Source organism: Scomber japonicus, chromosome 14 (genome assembly GCF_027409825.1).
Source record: "Scomber japonicus isolate fScoJap1 chromosome 14, fScoJap1.pri, whole genome shotgun sequence".
NCBI lineage: Eukaryota > Metazoa > Chordata > Actinopteri > Scombriformes > Scombridae > Scomber > Scomber japonicus.
This window is the reverse complement of record NC_070591.1, coordinates 31,337,166-31,357,004: the sequence shown is the minus strand read 5'-3', so window position 1 is coordinate 31,357,004 and position 19,839 is coordinate 31,337,166. Positions and strand designations below refer to the sequence as shown.

The following is a 19,839-nucleotide window of genomic DNA, read 5'->3' as shown; positions in this document are numbered from 1 at the left end:
ACCAGAAGTCTCCTCTTAGTCTGCTGATTGAGCTAATCTTCCTTTCTTCTGTGGTCTTCCTCAGATGGTCAGGTCATACCACTGGTGGAGTTGTCAGCCAAGCAGGTAGCGTTCCACATCCCATTTGAGGTGGTGGAGAAGGTCTACCCCCCTGTTCCAGAACAACTGCAACTCCGCATCGCCTACTGGAGCTTCCCTGAAAATGAGGAGGACATCAGGTGAGCTGCTCATTCATTGAACTGTAAAATCCAATTCATCTCCTGTGGTAATCTACAACACATTTTTCTAAGTACATAAAACATTTTAAAACATTTGTTAGAATTAAAAAGAGAAAGCAGCCTGAGATCTACTACATTCAGTGCATCACATCAGTTCACTGGTCCATTCTTATATCTATGAGAATTCCTCTGCTACTCGGCTGAAACAGAAAACAGTACAGAAAACACTAGGTTAGGGTTAGGCTTAGTGACTCAACATAGTGATAATGGTAGTGTTAATGAGCCTGAGCCATTCTGCTCCTAACCAGTCCTCCAATGTGTGCATTGTGAAATGTACCTTTAATACCTCTGTTGACAAAAGTGTCTCTCAAAGGGTTTACAGTAAGAAAAGTGGTCTACCTCAGCAAGCAATCTGTTGAGGCTCCTCATCAAAAAAAACCCCCAAATTGTTCTGTTACAAATATTTGTAAGAATGTCTCGAGCTATTAAGACACATTTTCAACCTGTTGTCCTGCAAGTCATGGGGAAAATGAAGAGATTCAAGCCAAACTGTCATGAAGGGAATGCTGCCCATGTCTGTCCTTTTAGAAATGTCTTGATGACAATGATGAACATACAAATGATGAATGTGTACGAGATGATTGAGAGTCATAAAGCCTTACACCCTGTAATCATTAAGCAGATAAGCTGGTTAAAGTGGTGTGTTATGCACATTAATTACACACATTGTCCAATGTCTTTGTCCAGTAACATGGCATTTGGTGTGGAATAGGTGTAACCATCACCTCTATTTAATAAATTCATCAAACACTCTCACAAACCTTGATGCATCGGCCTCTAGTGTTGATGACAAACTGATGACACAGCATTGTCAGTATAGAATATAATGCACTCACTGATTAGCTACAACAGAATGTACTGTATGTTATTTTGCTGTATGTTATTCTGTGAATAGTCATGAGGCAAACATACAGTACAATACTAATGACTGGGAATCATATAGCAATGTTTCAATATAAAGTAAGTTGAGCTATTTGTAAAGTCATTAAATATAACAAAAAACATTCTTATAAGGATATTATACAAAGCTAAACTAAATGAACTATAGCTTTTTTTCATGACTCAGTACTTGTTTACTGTTTCATGCAGTCCAGCTGAATTACATAACACATTACTGCTATGATTTAATATATCAATCATATTCAATAACACATTTCACATTTAAAGCACATGGAATTAAAATAAACCACTTAAAGAAATGAAATACTTAGATATTGGATTCCCTCATTCTCAACTGTTTGAGTGAGTGTTACTTCTCAGATTTGTGTCAGCAGCTGGAGGTAAATATTAGTGTGTCTACAGGCTGATGGTGGTGAATTAAAGCTCTGCTAATCTCTGCTGAGCTTGTTCATCAGTCTCAGACTGCTGAGATGATTGTTGTTAAAGCTCTGGGCAAGCATGTCCTTCCCTCTGAAACACACTAATGAGGTGACACTTCTAACTTAATAAGTTAACATTTTAGGTAGTATGACTGTCTTGAAAGTCATATAACTTGAATCACAAATTTGAGGACTTATTTGACAAACATTGAGAAACACTTGACTTGAGTTTGACTTGATATTTATGGCTTGAGACTTGACTTACACTTGAGAATGATGACACAAAAGTGCTTGAATCTTTTATTAAATATTTACAGTAACACCTAACCTAACCAACCGAAATGCCAACATGGGAGGCAGTTATAATGGAGGGGCTAGTCCATAAATAATATTCCCCAAGAGGCTAAAAGAAGCCATATTTGTTTCCTCAATATTAAGCAGTGTTTGTCTGTAAACAGCAACACTGAATACAGCATATTGTAGGTCTCAATACTGCCACTGCTTCTGTCTGACTGTTTAGAGCTTACCCTCCATGTGTCTGCTCCCTAAAACTGATTTTTTCGTACAAAGGAGCAGAACTTAACATGGAGTTTTGGAAGGAGGGGGAGAGATAGGGTTCTTACTACAGTGAGCACAGGGGTTTCAGACTTTTCTCCACATTTCAGGATTGGTCTATTATTAATAGTGCAGAAAGTGCAAACACCACTGATTTTATGTGTCTTTAGTCAGCAGAGATGCACAAACACAACTTTCCACCATCTTAACTCATATCTATAACATAATCTGCTGAAATGTCTTACAGTAATATCATTCAGGTGTCAGTGAATGTATCCAGGATGTTGCAGAAACATCTGCACTGATGTTGTTTGTTGCTTCCTTTGACTTTGTTAAATACCTACAGCAACACACAGCAGCAGGAATAGTACCTCCATCTTTGAATTGTGTGCCACCGTCTGTATTGACCCTCCTCCTCCTGCTGCAGGTTGTATTCCTGCCTAGCTAATGGGAGTCCAGATGAATTCCAGCGTGGAGAGCAGCTGTATCGGATCAGAGCAGTCAAAGATCCTCTGCAGATTGGTGGGTTCAAGTTGTCACTTTTACTTTACATTGGCTCATAGAGACTCCTATTATAACTGTATACAGTAGTTTATACTGCTAGAAGGGGAACTAGTACATTACAAATACCTTAATAACCTTATAATAGCTGCCTCTATCAGTAATATGATAAATACATTCAGTGAGTGGAATAAAGTACAAAAGATTGTAGTTTTGTTTATTTTGTTTCTTTGCTGTCTAATTGAATGTTTGTCCCTCTCTCTGTGGTCCCCTCTCCTGCACCAGGTTTCCATCTCAGTGCTACAGTTGTGTCCAGTCAGGCTGGTCAGTCTAAAGGAGCATACAATGTGGCGGTCATGTTTGATCGCTGCCGCATAACTTCCTGCAGCTGCACCTGCGGCGCTGGAGCCAAATGGTGTGCACATGTGGTGGCACTGTGCCTCTTCAGGATCCACAATGTAAGTTTGTGTCTAGATGAAGGAATGCTGTCACATAGGAATGATGAATCATCAATTATTTTGACTACAGGATGTATCAAGTACAACATCAGTGTCATCAGATGAAGAGTCTATGAACTTATCAGTCAATGGACAAGAAATGAGTTGATAGTCCTTTTTAAGCGAAAAGTACTAAATACTTCCCTGATGCAGTTTCTTAGCTCAAGTTGTGTTACTTTCACTGTACATTAGATTGCACAGGATTTCTGGATTGTCAGTCCGAAAAAACAAACAACAGAAATCCTTTTGGACAATTAGAATTTATGATGGACATTTGTTATTATTTAGAAACGTCTTTGTAGTAGATAATCAATTATTTGAAAAATAATCTGTATAATAATGAACATGGAACAAAGTGCTGTATTGCAGTCATGGGAGGATTGTTTCAGGCCTCTCTGACTGAGATTCTGATTGTGTCTGAGAATGTGAAAGACTGTACACAGACCAGAGACACTGAATATGATGTAGAGGGGTTAGATTGCGTTACTGTTTAAATGGAGTCAGTGGTTTCAAATGCTAAGATAGGTACAACATGTCTTCTGGGGTTTGAATAGTTGCTCAGTGTGTTATCAGTGTGTTATCATAGTCTACCCGTTGTTCTCTGTACTACCTCAGTGGTTTAATGTAGTAGACACACCCGGAACAACTTGCGCTGTGGGCCTGGCCCGTGAGTGGCTCAATCTGACCGCTGTGGGGCTCCCATAGAGAGTGATTACCACTATCCAAAATGCTAGGGCCTCCTCCAATAAGTCTCTGTAGACTGTAAGTGGAGAGTGTTTGAGTAATGCTGTCACAGGGAGGGACACATTTCTTTTCAGTGCCCAGTGGGAGTGATATTGTCATTCTTGCAGGACCTGATTGACAAACGAAATGCCTTTTCCACGATCAAGGTGTATTTGGCAGCTATCTCCGCCTGTCATAATCGGATTTAGGGGACGAACAGCGAGCCAACACCCGCTGGTTTGCTGCTTTATGAAGGGAGCGTACAGGCCTCTCCCTGTCTCCTGACCAATGGTGCCTTCGTGGGATTTGGTAGTGGTTCTGGGACTTGAGGGCCCTCCGTTTGAAGGAGGAAGCGGATCTGAAACACCTGTCCTTTAAGACTGCGTTGTTACTGGCTCTGGTTTTGGCTTAACGTGTTGGTGACATCCATGTGCTTTCAGTGCATCCCTCATGCGCTCAGTTCACCCTGGGTGATGTAAGGATGACCCTGAAGCTCATCCCAACCTTTGTGCCCAAGGTGGTTGGTTCATGTTCTCCTATTGACCTTGTGGCTTTCGCTGCTCAGCCTGGAGAGTGGTGGTTGTGCGCGTTAAGTCCGGTTGGTACGGTGCGCACTTACATGGATAAGACTGGGGGTTTCAGGAGAAGCGATCAGCTGTTTGTCTCCTGAGCTAGTCCTCATAAGGGGAAGTCTGTTACAAAGCAACACCAATTGCTTTGGCTTGTACAAGTCAGGGTCTGCAGATATTTGTGCTGCGGCGAGTTGGTCTTCGCCTCTAACTTTTGTCCGTTTCTATATGCTGGACGTCTCCTTCCCGTGTGTAGCACGTGCGGAGTCCTTACTGGAACAGAGCGGCTCTTTCTGTGGGTTGGTGGACGCTCGTCCTATAGGACGATAAGCTTTTCTGGCAATACAGGAGCTACCACATCCCATAGTGAGACATCGACACGAATATTATGAAAGAGAACTTGGTTCTTTACATAACCCCGGTTCTCTGAGTAATATGAGTGAGATGTCCTTCTTGCTTGGGCGAGTGAGAAGAGGTGCTTATCTTGAATGAGACTGTGCTGTCTGCAGCAGCTATTTAAGGTAGGTGGCACTACTTGGTGTGGATGACCACGTTCACCAGCCAATCAGGATTGGTGCAATGAGATTAATGCTTCTGAGGTCTGCAGCGAGGCGTGCATCCCATAGTGAGACATCTCACTCATATTACTCAGAGAACCGGCATTATGTAAATAACCTAAAGTTTTCAGCTTCAGATTTTGGGAATGCTTCATACTTCAAATATGAACTGAATTTTGAGTTTTTCAGATGTACTTACTGTGTGTCTGTGAATGTCTGCAGGCATCAGCAGTGTGTCTGCGTGCTCCAGTCTCTGAGTCTTTATCCAGGCTGCAGAGGGACCAGCTCCAAAAGTTCGCTCAGTACCTCATTAGTGAACTGCCTCAGCAGGTAACATCCTCACCCTGAGCAACTTGTTCTTTTAATAAACCAAACTTCTGAACCAAATGCAGCTATCATTTCAATGATGTGCATGTCATATACAAAGCAGGCTTAGTATTCAATCAGTTTTGTGTGTCCAGATTCTACCCACAGCTCAGCGGCTGCTTGATGAGCTGCTGTCCTCTCAGTCTACTGCCATCAACACTGTGTGTGGAGCTCCAGGTATAGTAACACTATTGAAAGCAACCTACAGCAAATAAGCAAACCTGATTTAAAAATACACTGTAAACTGTCTGATATGACAACCACAGCATGTCATTCAACATTTTTTTCCTAAAATGCTGTCTTCAAGCTGTTTGCCTGCTTGAGAAATTGAATTATTATTGTATGGTATGTTTATTATTTACAGACTGTTGAGAAATAATAGTAATTATCCCTTTGTTAATTGTGTGTGTGTGTGTGTGTGTGTGTGTGTGTGTGTGTGTGTGTGTGTGTGTGTGTGTGTGTGTGTGTGTGTGTGTGTGTGTGTGTGTGTGTGTGTGTGTGTGTGTGTGTGTGTGTGTGTGTGTGTGTGTGTGTGTGTGTGTGTGTGTGTGTGTGTGTGTAGACCCCACTGCTGGCCCTTCAGCCTCTGACCAGAGCACCTGGTATTTGGATGAGTCAACCCTCAGCGACAACATCAAAAAGACACTGCACAAGTTCTGTGGGCCTTCACCTGTCGTCTTCAGGTAATCACTTACTGACCCTCAACACATATCTGAAAGGCTTTAGGAATATTGTAATCTTCAGGGATATGCCAGCATTAAACGTTTCACTGGTAGATATGATGCCAGTTTTACGTGTCAGACACAGACACAGTGAAAGCAATGCTGTAAAACCTGTTAAGGCCCATTTATGCCCAACGTTAAATACAGATCTGTTTCCGGATGGAGCCTTCTTTCAGTGCTCTGCGTTCATTTCATCCGTATTTCTGCACGTTTCCATAAAGCATACGGATACGGACCAAACGGAGCAGTACCACCGTAAACCATGGGGGGCAGTGTTGCTGTCACTACCCGATACGTAGCTCTAGTGAGACATGAAGAACAAATAACAATGGCGGAACCTTTTAAGGAAAGGTTGTGTGAGTTGGTTAGAAACTTTAAACATATCGTTTTTTGCCTTTTATGCAAGAGGAACATTATCAATATCTCCAGCAGTGACTGTAACATCATTTGAAAAGGACGGATACATTTTCATATGTACGTTGAGCATAAATGGGCCTTTAAGAGGACCATCAAACATTTTCATAGAACTCAAGTCTGAATGGAATCACATGAGAACCAGGCGGGGAGTTCCTGTCCTCTGAAAAGAAGCCAATGCGGATGTAACTTAGAGCTGCATTCTATCAAAAGGCCACCAGGGGGCGATCGTTTTGTGTTCAAAAAGACTTCCGGCTCTATACAAGTCAATGGAGAATTCACCAACTTCTCACTTGATTTCTAACCTCAGTAAACGTTTTCAAAATGTGTTTATGGTCTCAATCGCTAGTTTAAAGCCTTCTTCAATGCAGTATGATGTTCATTTGTGAAATTTTGGCCTCCCTGATTTTATATTTGACGATAAAGCAGGCTACGTGGCTACGTTGTGATTGACAGGTTGATTGACCAATGTCCTCGAGATCCAGCCCTCGCAACCAATCGCAGCCTCCCCGCTCCGCCGTTGGTCCCGCCCATACGTCCGTTCATGACTCCGCCTCATGCCCATATAAGTAGAATCCGTGTTCATTTTTTCCCAGAATGCACCTGAAATTTTCAAGATGGCGCTGCCTAGATTCGATACTATTGGCTTCCGAGCAGCAGTCCACAAACCAATGGGTGACATCACGGATGTTACGTCCATTTCTTATATACAGTCTATGATGAGAACAAAGGACCAGGTTCTGCTAGGAAATAACTACTTTGTTTGACCATGATGGAAGGTAAACAGCCACTCTTGAAGACATGTAACCATAAAAAAAGACATTGAACCAATAACGTTGGTTAGTATGTTACACATAAAACATTGTATTTTCATATTAGCAGAAAACTGTAAGATGTTTCCAAATGAATGCAATGAAAAGCTGCGTACTCTCACGCACAGAGACCTTCAAGATGATTTAACTGCCTGTTATATTTCACATTGCATTTCAGTGGCCACCAGTGAATGGTTTGGCACACAGTGTAGAGGCTGTATTCAGACCAAATCAGCCATTGTGGTGCACCGCAGCAGGGTTAAGTGGTGGTGTGAGGTGGGTGTGTATATTTGTAACCACCATGAAACAATCAGAAATAATGTGATGCTCACCTCTTCCTAGTAACGTGTTAGTCCTCCCTCGTGGCAGGGTTTTACGACTCAGATGAGTCTGATCGCTGGCTGTGATTGGCCACCGAAGCATGACAATGGGTTGTGTTTCTCCAAATGTTGATTCTGGTTCAACTTTCTAGCTGCAGGCAAGACACTAACCCCACTCAAATGAATGGGAGGACTAGTGTTTTTGCCTTAACGGCTGAGTTGATATGATGTGGTGTTTTACAGCGGTCTGCGTTGCATTGGGATCACTAACAGTAACTAGAGTGGCTGCGATCAGCTCCAGCATCCACACCAGAACGCAACCACACCCTGTGGGATCAAGCCTTAACTTAAACAGTGCCTCCTGTTCTATTCCTTAAATCCAGAATCAGTTCTGAATTGAATAAGACCAAGAATGTGAATCTCTCCAAGATTCCCATCCCTGTGTTGCACTTCGTTGTTCATATAAAACAGAGAGAAATACTCATGTCAAGAATGAAAAAGGGAACAAGTTGAAACCCTGCTTACTTTCTTACCTCCACACAGTTGACCAATCACTGGAGGAAGTGGGTGTCCAAGGCTCTACAGGTGTTTGAGGAATACTCGTTATCTCAGTTTACATGCTGCTGTTTTGTGCTGTCTAAGATGAACATTGATAATAAGAGAAACATGTTGAAATCCTGGGACATCAAACTGTGGTCCTACATCACACTGTGAGTCACATCTACCTTCAGCTGATTTGGAGTTAAAGAAACCAAAGACTGACTGTAGCAAAATTCTGACGGTGTTAGAAATGAATGTTAGACTGCTACAACCCACATCTACAAACAAACCAATCAGAATATGACATGAAATGACACCCAATACACTGTCTGGACCGATGTTTCATAAGCACCATTTAAAGGAAAAAAAACATACAACCACACACACCACAAACCAAAATAATTCAAGCGGAATGAAAAGGAGGTTTGTCAGACTCAGACAAAGGAGAAAATGCTCCTAGCTTTGCTGTATCGGAGTAGGGCTGGTGGGGAATATGGGCTGATGATGTGTCTGTGTTCTTATATATTTCACTCTGTTCACATTAGCGCTGCGAGTCATCAGACATTCATCCTACAAACTGACAGCCTTAAAGTGACATCATACATTCTGACACAGATTGCCACCAAGATTTTCTATAATCCATTTGCATAGTGTGACATACACAATACTAGTTGTTGCACAGTCTAAAAGTGGCTTTACAAGTACTATCTGCTTTACATGGACCCAGTATAGCTCACATCTGTGTGCAACAGAGCTCCAGTGTTGTCTACACACTAATACAAATACAGGAATAGCTCAACCTCTTTTACTTTCCTTCAGTTTCCTCCTGACTGATGTAGCTCACTGTTACTCCACTAACTCCAGTGTGTGTGTGTTTGTGTTTGTGTGTGTGTGTGTGATCCCCAGTGATGTAAACTCCATGTACCTATCATCCACGGAGCCGCCAGCTGCTGCAGAGTGGGCGTGTCTGCTGCGACCTTTGAGAGGCCGGGAGCCAGAGGGAATCTGGAACCTTCTGTCCATCGTCAGGGAGATGTTCAAGAGACGAGACAGTAACGCTGCCCCGCTGCTGGAGATCCTCACTGAGCAGTGCCTCACCTATGAACAGGTACATTTCTCCTTTCTCCCTATTCTTCTTCTCTCCTTTTTTTTCTCTCTCTCTCTCTCTCTCCCTCAACCCCAACCGGTTAAGGCAGATGGTCGCCCATTTAGAGCCTGGTTCTGCCTGAGGTTACTTCCTGTTCCTTACTGCTGTCACCAAGTGCTGCTCCTGTTGGAATGTTGGGTCTCTTTAGATTAAATTAAAGAGTACAGTCTAGACCTGCTCTATAAGTGCCTTGAGATGACTTTTGTTGTGACTATGCTATGCTATATAAATAAAGATTGATTGATTAACATGACATTCAGGAATTTTTGTTACTGACTCTGCCAACCACCATATTTTTGCTGCATTCATGTAATAGCAGTGCCCCTATCTTAAGGTTTTTTTGTGATTATTGTTGCCCAAAATGACAGAATTTACTGTCAGAAATTTGCTTCTTTTAGATAAATGAAGGTAATGCCTGAAGATTTCAAAGCGGTTAGGCTTAAATTGCAAATTACAAGACATAATGATAACTATGAACTTCCTTTTTTGTCCTTTATCCTGATATGAGTTATTTCATGTTATGTATTAGTGAAATACCAGCCATTTACTTTTATTATATCTTTGTTTATTTTTCTCTTAAATATTCATGAGGCAGCATATAGTGCATACATTCCTTTGGCTGAACTATTTAAAATGAGTAAAACTGTTTGAATATGTTTTACATCTTTCTCTCTCTCTCTCTCTCTCTCCCTCTCTCCCTCTCTCTCTCTCTCTCTCTCGCTCTCTCGCTCTCTCTCTCTCTCTCTCTCTCTCTCTTTCTCTCTCTCTCTCACCCTCACACTCACACTCATACTCTCTCACACACACACACACACACACACACACACACACACACACACACACACACACACTGACCTCCTTGTGATGTGTGATCTCTCTGTATGTTCTCAGATCATCAGCTGGTGGTACAGCGTTCGGACATCAGCATCCCACAGCAGTGCCAGTGGACACACCGGGCGGGGCAATGGCCAATCAGAGGTGGCAGCTCATGCCTGTGCCAGTATGTGTGATGAGATGGTAGTGCTGTGGAGGCTGGCAGTCCTGGACCCCAGTATGAGCCCCTGCAGGTCAGACACTGCTCCCTGCTTTTCTAACTGTCACAGAATTTAGTCATCAAATGTACAGTAATGAAAGTTATGTAACATCAGCACATCTATCAATCAGTGATTTCATTAGACAATATACTTAAGATTAGGGCTGCACAATTAATCGAATTTTAATCACAATCTCGATCTTGGCTTTCCACGATCAAATGGATGTGAAAAAGCCATATTGGAAATGTGTCCTCCGTCCATAGAGCACTCCACATCAAAACGTAAATTATTATAAAAATTATTATTACCAATTTATTTTGATGTAAAGATTTGCACATTATGGAGCAATATGGATGTGAACGCAATAAATATATTTTTTGTCATTAAAATCAATGAATAATTGTGATATTAAACGGGGATCTCAATATTGATCAAAATAATCATGATTATCATTTTGCCATAATCGTGCAGGCCTACTTAAGATTAGAGCTGCAACTAACAAATCTGTTGATTATTATGACCAATTAGTGTATTAAGTAAACATTAGGCAGGGAGTGAAGTTAAAGATACAGACTGTCTATACTCTCCTTCAGGCGTCTGGAACTGGCAGGCCAGCTGAAACAGTGGCACCTTAAAGTTATAGAGATAGTGAAGCGGGGACAACACCGCAAGTCTCTGGACAAGCTCTTCCAGGGCTTCAAGCCAGCTGTGGAGTCCTGCTATTTCAACTGGGAGGTGGCATACCCACTGGAAGGCATCACCTACTGCAGTGCTGATAAGAAGAGCGCCACTTTCTGCTGGTCCAGGGCAGTGCAGAACCAGAGAGGAATGAAAGCTGCTGCAGCAGGTGGAGGAGAGCCTTCTGAAGGAGGAGGGGGGTGCAGAGTTGAAGGTGGAGCTGCTGGAGATTTTAAAGGAAGAGGAAGTGGTCACTCACCCCAGCAGGAGATGGCAGTGCGACCTAAAGAGACCATTTTGAGCAAGAGGAAGGGTTTGTCAGTGAGTGGAGGAGGAGGGATGCTCGTCCGTCTGGGAGGAAGTGTCTCTTTGTCTCTAGAAGACGGAGGAGGGAAATGCATGTACAAAGGACCAGGCTCCTCTTCTGGAGGGAAGCTGAAACTTACACAGGGAAGTGGCAAGGGTGCGTCTGTTGGAGGTCCAGGTGGAAGTGGAGGGTTAGGAGGGGGGAAGCATGCTAGTGCTAAGAGGAGAACCAGCAGTGAGGACAGCTCTCTGGAGCCGGACCTGGCTGAGCTCAACCTGGACGACGGCTGCAGTCTGGCTTTGGGAGCTGAGGCCAGCAACACTTTTGAGTTTCTCCCTCCACCACCCGAGATGCTGCCCTCCCCAAGCCCACTGCTCCGAGACTCCCGCAAGTACAGCGGCAGCAGCGGAGGGAGTAAGATGTTTGATAGTAAACGTGTCAGCCATGCCTCGCCTGCACTTCCTGCTGCAGAGCCGGCTCCACCTTCCTTCCCTTCCAAAGAGGCAGTGGTGGTTGTTACAGATGGGCCCAGTGCTGCAGAGAAGGAGGCAGAGCTGGAGGTGGTGCCTGTCCAGAACAAAGATGAAGATGTAGACTCAGCTGGCAGTAACCAGCCCTCCAGCGCTGTGGCCAGATCAGGTAACAGTCCCGCCTCTAACAAGCCACCGCGGGTCCGCAGGGAGGTGCCGTCTACTGGGGGTGGGCCAGCACCTGCGGGTGCAGCAGCTAACCAAGGAGCAGAGGCAGCAGGTGGAGCTGCAGGAGGAGAAGCTGTGGGTGAGGATGACTATCAGGCCTACTACCTGAGTGCTGCCTCAGAGGACGGAGCAGACAGACAGCTGGCTGACAACCACCAGGAGGAGGAACCAGACATCTTTGCAGGGATCAAACCGCTGGAGCAGGAGGGACGTATGGAGGTGAGGCACAGCTCATGTACATTATCCAATCTGTATTTTTATTATTATTAACCAATCTCATGCGCGCTAAACCAACAATAAATTAATCTACCAACAAGTATGTTTGTGTATCACAGCCTGATGTATCTTCCTTCTCTGTGCCATAGAGCTCCATTGTTGTCCAATAACTTAAATGACATCAATGAACCACTCTGTTGCACTGGGTCACATGTTCCTTCATTACCATAAACACACTGTAGTTTATTTTGAATCAATCACACACACACTGTCCTGCTGCCAGGAATATACTCACTAGAACACATGTGTCTTCCAAACTAAAAAGGCATCCTGAATGAAAGAAAAAAATAGTTTAAAGTTACTACTCTAATTAATTTACCCTGCAAAAACGTACAAACCCCCCCCCACAAAGTGCTTCTTTCGTTGTTGTCATCATGCCCCCCCCCCCCCCCCCCCCCATGCATTAGGACCATGCACAATAAGTTCAGTTTTGTCAGTTCAGTAGCAGAAAGTTTCAGTTCATTCAGACCTTTATGTCTTTAAGGCATGCTTGGAATTTAATAACTTTAGAAATAACTGGTTGGATTCATCTGTATTTCATTGATAGATATATAATTGGGTATCAACTGCATAACAATGAAAATGTGTGTGTTTCTGAATAATATTACCTACAGGAAGCAAGTATAAGGTGTATAGTATTGGTTCAAGCACTGAACCAAAAATGTACAACAACCCTAACCCTAAGTGCCTCTTTCTTTGTTGTCATGGTGCCAGTCCCTCGTGCACATGGACTGTTCCATCACTGGACACTAGCCCCTTTGACTGCTGCACACCTAAACTCTGCAAATTTGTTGCAAAGGGTGCTGAATCTGTGGTGTCATCACAACATCAAATGGTGCACAGAAGTTATGACAGTGAGCATTCTAAAAGAAAAACAAGGAGTGCTGCCTAACTAGAACACTGACTGCTTCTCTCCTTCACCCTCATGAAAATATAGAAAGATCACAATTAAATAATAAGAAGGAATACTTTAATTCGGAATGAGCCAGAAGCAACCATAATAAAAGAAAGCTATCATTTCAGGACAGAGGTAGAAGAAGGAGGAGGAGGAACATGGATGACGTATTCACATCCTTAAAGTAGAAACACATATACAGCCATATAGAAATACTCTATTACAAGCTTTATGTTTTAAACTTATCCTCCACTTCTTATCAGGTGGATTCAATCCCATCTGTTTCAGAGGGGAACACTACTTGTTCAAGATTCAAGAGATTCAAGCGGTTCAGTGCTTCATTTGTCACATGGCCAGCAACACTTGAAAGCAGTGACGTTTGACTTCTTTGATATCAAATCCCAATTCAAATATAAATTCATATCTTTTCAATTGTAAAAAAGGAGAAAGATAAGAAAGAGGAGTGAGTATGCAAGTACACTGTTGCACATAAGTGACAAATCATTCTGTTCAAAATATCAATACTATTATTGACCAGAGAGGGAGACAGTGTGTGTGTGTCATGTATATCTGATAGGGTGAATATAGTTTAATGTGAGGTGTGAATGAGTATGTACACCAACAACATTCTATTATACACTGATGATATAAATAATAGGTTACATATTCTAATTGTAAATATGTTTTACATGCTTAACTACAGTCATTGTGTTGTACTGCCAGAACACAGTGGCCAAAAATCATCCATATACCTTAACACCTGCTGATCTGCTAAATGTGCTGCTAACACAACACTGTCTGACCACACTCAGGGTCAGAGTGTTCATTCTTGATTCAAAGCTCTGTTCTTATCTTATCTAAAATGAGCTCCATCTTAAAAAGGCTTTAAGTAAATGTAAGTCCATTTTTTATTAATGTCAATGTAAATATTAAATACACAACTAATGTAGGATTAATGGTGTTATTGAAGTAAAACATCACAATACTTCCTCTAACACTGCCAATAAAACCTTGTCAAATAAGTCAAAAGGTGAGAATAAGACATAATAGAGCCCCCATGTCACTAAACCTGCCCCGTGAAAAAACGTATCTTCAAGGTGTAGTTTGTCAGAGGTGCTTTAGGAGGCAGCAAATGAGCCTGTAGAAAGTTGTGACCCCAGGCCTGCACACAGTGTGATGATTAAACCAGAGGCACAGCTTATTTGGGTCACAAACAACATACTGCTTATTTATGTTGACCTTTCTCCTCCAAATAAATGGTTTAGTTATATCTCTACCTGTCTCTACTGTTGAGCAGTAGCAGTAAAATATAATTTTAAGTGATAGGAACAATGTCCAAAACTTCAAAATGAAGGTAAACCGTTGAGTGAGCTGACAAGTTCGCCCAAGTAAACAGTTTGAGAGTCTCTAATAGTACTCATGAGAATAACACACAGGTAAAAAGCCTATTAGCCTTCTTTCTGACCTGAATACTGTGTGTGTGTGTGTGTGTGTGTGTGTGTGTGTGTGTGTGTGTGTGTGTGTGTGTGTGTGTGTGTGTGTGCGCGCGTGTGTGTGCGTGTGTGTGCGTGTGCGCGTGTGTGCGTGTGTAGGTGCTGTTCGCGTGTGCTGAGGCCCTCCATGCTCATGGCTACAGTAATGAGGCGTGTAGGCTGGCTGTGGAGCTGGCCAGAGACCTGTTAGCCAACCCTCCAGACCTCAAAGTGGAGCAGCCACAGACCAAGGTAGATCACAGCAGCCTGGAACACATTCTCTTCTGCCTGGTGACTTGTCTTCTCTCCTTCTGTTGTACAGTCCAGTCATCCAAACTCATCCACAAGATTCCTCTAATATCTGCTTCATATTGGAATCAGAGCTTTGGGAAAAGTGTGAGTCTGCTTTTGTTTCATGTCCTGACTGCATTTTCTTCCTTGGTTGTTGGATTCAGGGTAAGAAGAGTAAGGTGTCAACCAGCCGTCAGACGCAGGTAGCCACTAATACGCTGTCAAAAGCCGCCTTCCTCCTCACTGTGCTCAGTGAAAGACTGGAGCTCCACAACCTGGCCTTCAGCACCGGCATGTTCTCCCTGGAACTCCAGAGACCACCTGCATCCACCAAAGCTCTGGAGGTCTCTCTCGCTCTCTTGCTCTTTCGCTCTCTCTCTTTCATACACACATACAATGTATTTTAGCCTTTTGAATAGTATTTTACTGTATACACACCTATACTTAATAATAGTCATTACAAGTTACAAAGTGCTTCACATATATATATATTCAAGGATGTGTATTGTTGTTCCAGCCATGTAGATACATGAAAGACAATGAAATACTGTACTCAGGTCCTGGTGACTGTAGTAAAAATGTATATATAAATATCTATAAGAACATTTATAATAATACAAGTTATTTAAAAGACATTTAACATGACCCCATTGAAAACAAAGGAAGGTAAAAACTATCCTACACCTGCAAGAAAAATAAAGTTTAAAGAACAAAAAGACTTGAGAGATTGAATCAGGATGAAGAGATGTTCAAAAAGACATGTAAATATAATAATGCATACATTTCTAGTGTTTTCACTGCCGTGTGTGAGCAGATAATTGTCCTGCTGTTCCCACAGTAAAGAACATCTGTAGCTCACACAGCTGGAGCAGCTCTTCTCAGCTAAACACTGGGATAGTTTGATACTTGATCTAATGATGTGTGAGCTGTAGTTAAGAGGTTGTTCAATTGAATTCTAACCTTACACTAGAACTCTGTTTCTTTAGATAAAAGCATCTGCCAAATGAAACTGTAATATTGTGGAATGAGCCACTTTATAAGTTTAGAATGAGCAGCGTTTGTATTTGAACAGAGACAGTGTGTTGATGCAGTGGAGGAGCCAAACAACACAGGGTCATCCAGGAAGAAAAGCTGAACCTGTTTCAGCCATATTGCATTATTTGAATGCAGGGTTGTTTCTGGTCTGAATGCAGTCAAATAATGTCTGCCAGTTATTTAAATGGATAAACTAAATGTGTGTGTGTGTGTGTGTGTGTGTGTGTGTGTGTGTGTGTGTGTGTGTGTGTGTGTGTGTGTGTGTGTGTGTGTGTGTGTGTGTGTGTGTGTGTGTGTGTGTGTGTGTGTGTGTGTGTGTGTGTGTGTGTGTGTGTGTGGTGTGTGTGACAAGGTGAAACTGGCCTACCAGGAGTCAGAAGTGGTGGCTCTGCTGAAGAAGATTCCTTTGGGCCTGGTGGAGATGTCTGCGATCAGAGAGAGAGCTGAGCAGCTCAGGGATGGAAACTTCTGTGATTACAGACCTGTGCTGCCTCTCATGTTGGCCAGCTTTATCTTTGATGTGCTGTGCACCCCAGGTAAGCACCAAATATTGTTTGATTACTAGACTTTAGATGTCAGTGTAAGATTGTCCATAGAAAAAAAGCAGTCCTTGAAATTTGTTTCATGTATGAATTGAAGGACAGATCCTGATCAAATATAACTCCTAGGTTCCTTACAGTGGTGCTGGAGGCCAGAGTAATGCCATCCAGAGTAGTTATCATGTGTTTCTAAGGTGTATGGGGCCTCTTTATGTCCTTAAAGCAGGCTTAGAGTTTAGTTTACTGATTGATTTCATCTAGCTTTATTGATAAATATATAATTGTGTATCACCTGCATCGTGTTTCATTACCTAAAGTGTGTGTGTGTGTGTGTGTGTGTGTGTGTGTGTGTGTGTGTGTGTGTGGTTAGCAACTCAGAACAAGAAAGTGACAGTGCTGTTTTATTAAGACCTGAATGAAGACTGTTTCAAATGGGAACTTCAAGAATTAATATTTCTTTTACTTTTCTCCATATTGTTTGTGCAGTTGTCTCTCCAACAGGCTCCCGTCCACCCAGCCGCAACCGCAACAACGAGATGCCTGGAGATGAGGAGCTGGGCTTTGAAGCTGCTGTCGCTGCACTTGGTAAAATCATTTGTCTCCTGTTCCTTAGTTTCTGCCTGTTACTCTTTCTCTTTCTCAACATGGTTTACATCTCCTCACTACTTCCTTCACCTCAGTCTTTCTCCCCTGCTCCCTTCCTACTATAATCCTTGCTGTTGTCTCCATCCTCTGTGTGTCTGCAGGTATGAAGACAACAGTAAGTGAGGCAGAGCATCCTCTGCTGTGTGAAGGAACCAGAAGGGTGAAAGGAGACCTGGCTCTGGCTCTCATGATCACATATAAGGATGACCAAAGCAAGCTCAAGAAGGTAAACATTCTTACTATTTGATAAGGAAATGGCAACTACATTTCATCTAATGTATGAGTGTTCTTTCAATCCTGGCAGCTAAACAAACCATTTCTGCAGTAAAACAATGGGATAAGAAGAAGGCTGACGCTAGAGGAGAGTGCACTGTCTAATGTTTTAGTATTAACCCATTAATGGCAGGTACTTACCCCACAGCTTGAGATTGTTTGGCCTGGTTAGAGTTAACATAGGTACAGTCTGGTTAGAGTTAACATAGGTACAGTCTGGTTAGAGTTAACATAGGTACAGTCTGGTTAGAGTTAACATAGGTACAGTCTGGTTAGAGTTAACATAGGTACAGTCTGGTTAGAGTTAACATAGGTACAGTCTGGTTAGAGGTAACATAGGTACAGTCTGGTTAGAGTTAACATAGGTGCAGTCTGGTTAGAGTTAACATAGGTACAGCCTGGTTAGAGTTAACATAGGTGCAGTCTGGTTAGAGTTAACATAGGTACAGTCTGGTTAGAGTTAACATAGGTACAGTCTGGTTAGAGTTAACATAGGTACAGTCTGGTTAGAGGTAACATAGGTACAGTCTGGTTAGAGTTAACATAGGTACAGTCTGGTTAGAGTTAACATAGGTACAGCCTGGTTAGAGTTAACATAGGTGCAGTCTGGTTAGAGTTAACATAGGTACAGTCTGGTTAGAGTTAACATAGGTACAGCCTGGTTAGAGTTAACATAGGTGCAGTCTGGTTAGAGTTAACATAGGTACAGCCTGGTTAGAGTTAACATAGGTGCAGTCTGGTTAGAGTTAACATAGGTACAGTCTGGTTAGAGGTAACATAGGTACAGTCTGGTTAGAGGTAACATAGGTACAGTCTGGTTAGAGTTAACATAGGTACAGTCTGGTTAGAGTTAACATAGGTACAGTCTGGTTAGAGTTAACATAGGTACAGGGTAACTTCCTACAGTAGAAGCATAGTCAGGAGAGCACATTGGGTGTTTCTACACTTGGTGATGTCACAGCCAAGCAGGATTCCTCAATGGTCCCAGTGGATCTCATACAGTAGTTTGATTATGTCACTGTCGCATACTTACACAATCTATGCAAAGTGGCTCATTAATATATTTGTATCTAAATCACTCATCAGATACTCTTAAGATTTGTTTCAAAAGGATGGCCAAGAATTAAAGCTGGACATTGGAGGTTAAGAACTGAAGTTTTTCTTCTCCTTGTCTTTGTGTTCATCCCCCTTTCTCTCTCTCCTCCTCTCCCCGTATTCAGATTCTGGATAAGTTGTTGGACAGGGAGAGTCAGACCCACAAGCCTCAGACTCTCAGCTCCTTCTACTCCAGCAAGCCAGCAGCTGGCAGCCAGCGCAGCCCGTCCAAACACATCACTGCTGCCCACACAGGAGGGGTCTCCAAACACACCCCCTCATCTTCCTCTGCAGCCACTGTGGCAGCTTCTTCCTCCAGCTCTTCCTCTGCTGTGACAATGGCTGGTGAAGAGGTGGCACACCAGTCTGAAGTGAACCCAGTGCAGAACAACACAGCAGGGGAGAGCACTGCTGAGACCAGGGAGCACGGTGAGAAGCTCCCACTCACTGCAGCAGTAGATAATCACTGTATGGCAACACAGCATCCTTTGACAGAGAACCTAAAATATTGTTCATCCTGCTGTACTGATAGAAATGTGATATTTTGGTTCCCCTGCAGTATCAGAGGCCCCTGCTTCATCAAATGACCAGCAGAACGAATCAGCTCCATTTAAGCTGGAGGCCACAGTGCCCAGCCGGCTGGCACTAGGAGCACGCTGTGGATACAATCAGCGCTGCTGGGGTTCACCTGTTCGACAGAAGAAGAAACATACAGGTAAACATGGCAGGAAATGATGTGTACATTTTTATTGATCTGTCTGGTAGAGTGTAATAGAAAACACAGAATTTACACTGCTACTATATAGTATGACTTAGCATGTATCCCCATTATCAGTCATTATTAGGGTAATTATAGTGGTATTTCTAATAGGATCCAGTAGAATAATAGGATCAAAAGTATCAGCTTAAGTGACACATGATGTGATGATGTTTGGACAGGCATGGCGAGTATCGACAGCAGTGCCCCAGAGACCACCTCAGACAGTTCCCCCACGCTCAGTCGACGGCCGCTCCGAGGGGGCTGGGCAGCAGCATCCTGGGGACGGGGCCAGGATAGCGACAGCATCAGCAGTTCATCGTCTGATTCGCTGGGCTCCTCCTCCTCCAGTGGTTCTCGCAGGGCAGGGGGCGGGGCCAGGGCCAAGAGCACCGACACCAGCAGGTAAAAACACACACTTCCTCCTTATCGGGTCACTTAGACTTGTAAAAGTACACCAGCTGTGTTACTGGGATGACCAACAACTATAAGAGATTGAATAAAAAAGCCAAAAGCGTTGAGTT

General features: G+C 42.9%; 1 protein-coding gene across 2 annotated transcripts in view; it reads left to right on the top strand.

Moving 5' to 3' along the window:
- zswim8 (zinc finger, SWIM-type containing 8) overlaps positions 1-19,839 on the top strand; it is a 37,530-nt gene that overhangs the window by 10,237 nt on the left and 7,454 nt on the right. For both annotated transcript variants that reach the window (XM_053332974.1, XM_053332973.1), the window contains exons 2-18: positions 65-218; positions 2,580-2,674; positions 2,939-3,111; positions 5,222-5,329; positions 5,461-5,542; positions 5,928-6,048; positions 9,080-9,281; positions 10,212-10,387; positions 10,948-12,256; positions 14,801-14,932; positions 15,136-15,315; positions 16,359-16,542; positions 17,032-17,130; positions 17,292-17,416; positions 18,684-18,987; positions 19,118-19,273; positions 19,498-19,720. In XM_053332974.1, the coding sequence (XP_053188949.1) occupies positions 65-218; positions 2,580-2,674; positions 2,939-3,111; positions 5,222-5,329; positions 5,461-5,542; positions 5,928-6,048; positions 9,080-9,281; positions 10,212-10,387; positions 10,948-12,256; positions 14,801-14,932; positions 15,136-15,315; positions 16,359-16,542; positions 17,032-17,130; positions 17,292-17,416; positions 18,684-18,987; positions 19,118-19,273; positions 19,498-19,720 (3,823 nt within the window). The remainder of the gene's footprint in view (positions 1-64; positions 219-2,579; positions 2,675-2,938; positions 3,112-5,221; positions 5,330-5,460; positions 5,543-5,927; positions 6,049-9,079; positions 9,282-10,211; positions 10,388-10,947; positions 12,257-14,800; positions 14,933-15,135; positions 15,316-16,358; positions 16,543-17,031; positions 17,131-17,291; positions 17,417-18,683; positions 18,988-19,117; positions 19,274-19,497; positions 19,721-19,839) is intronic.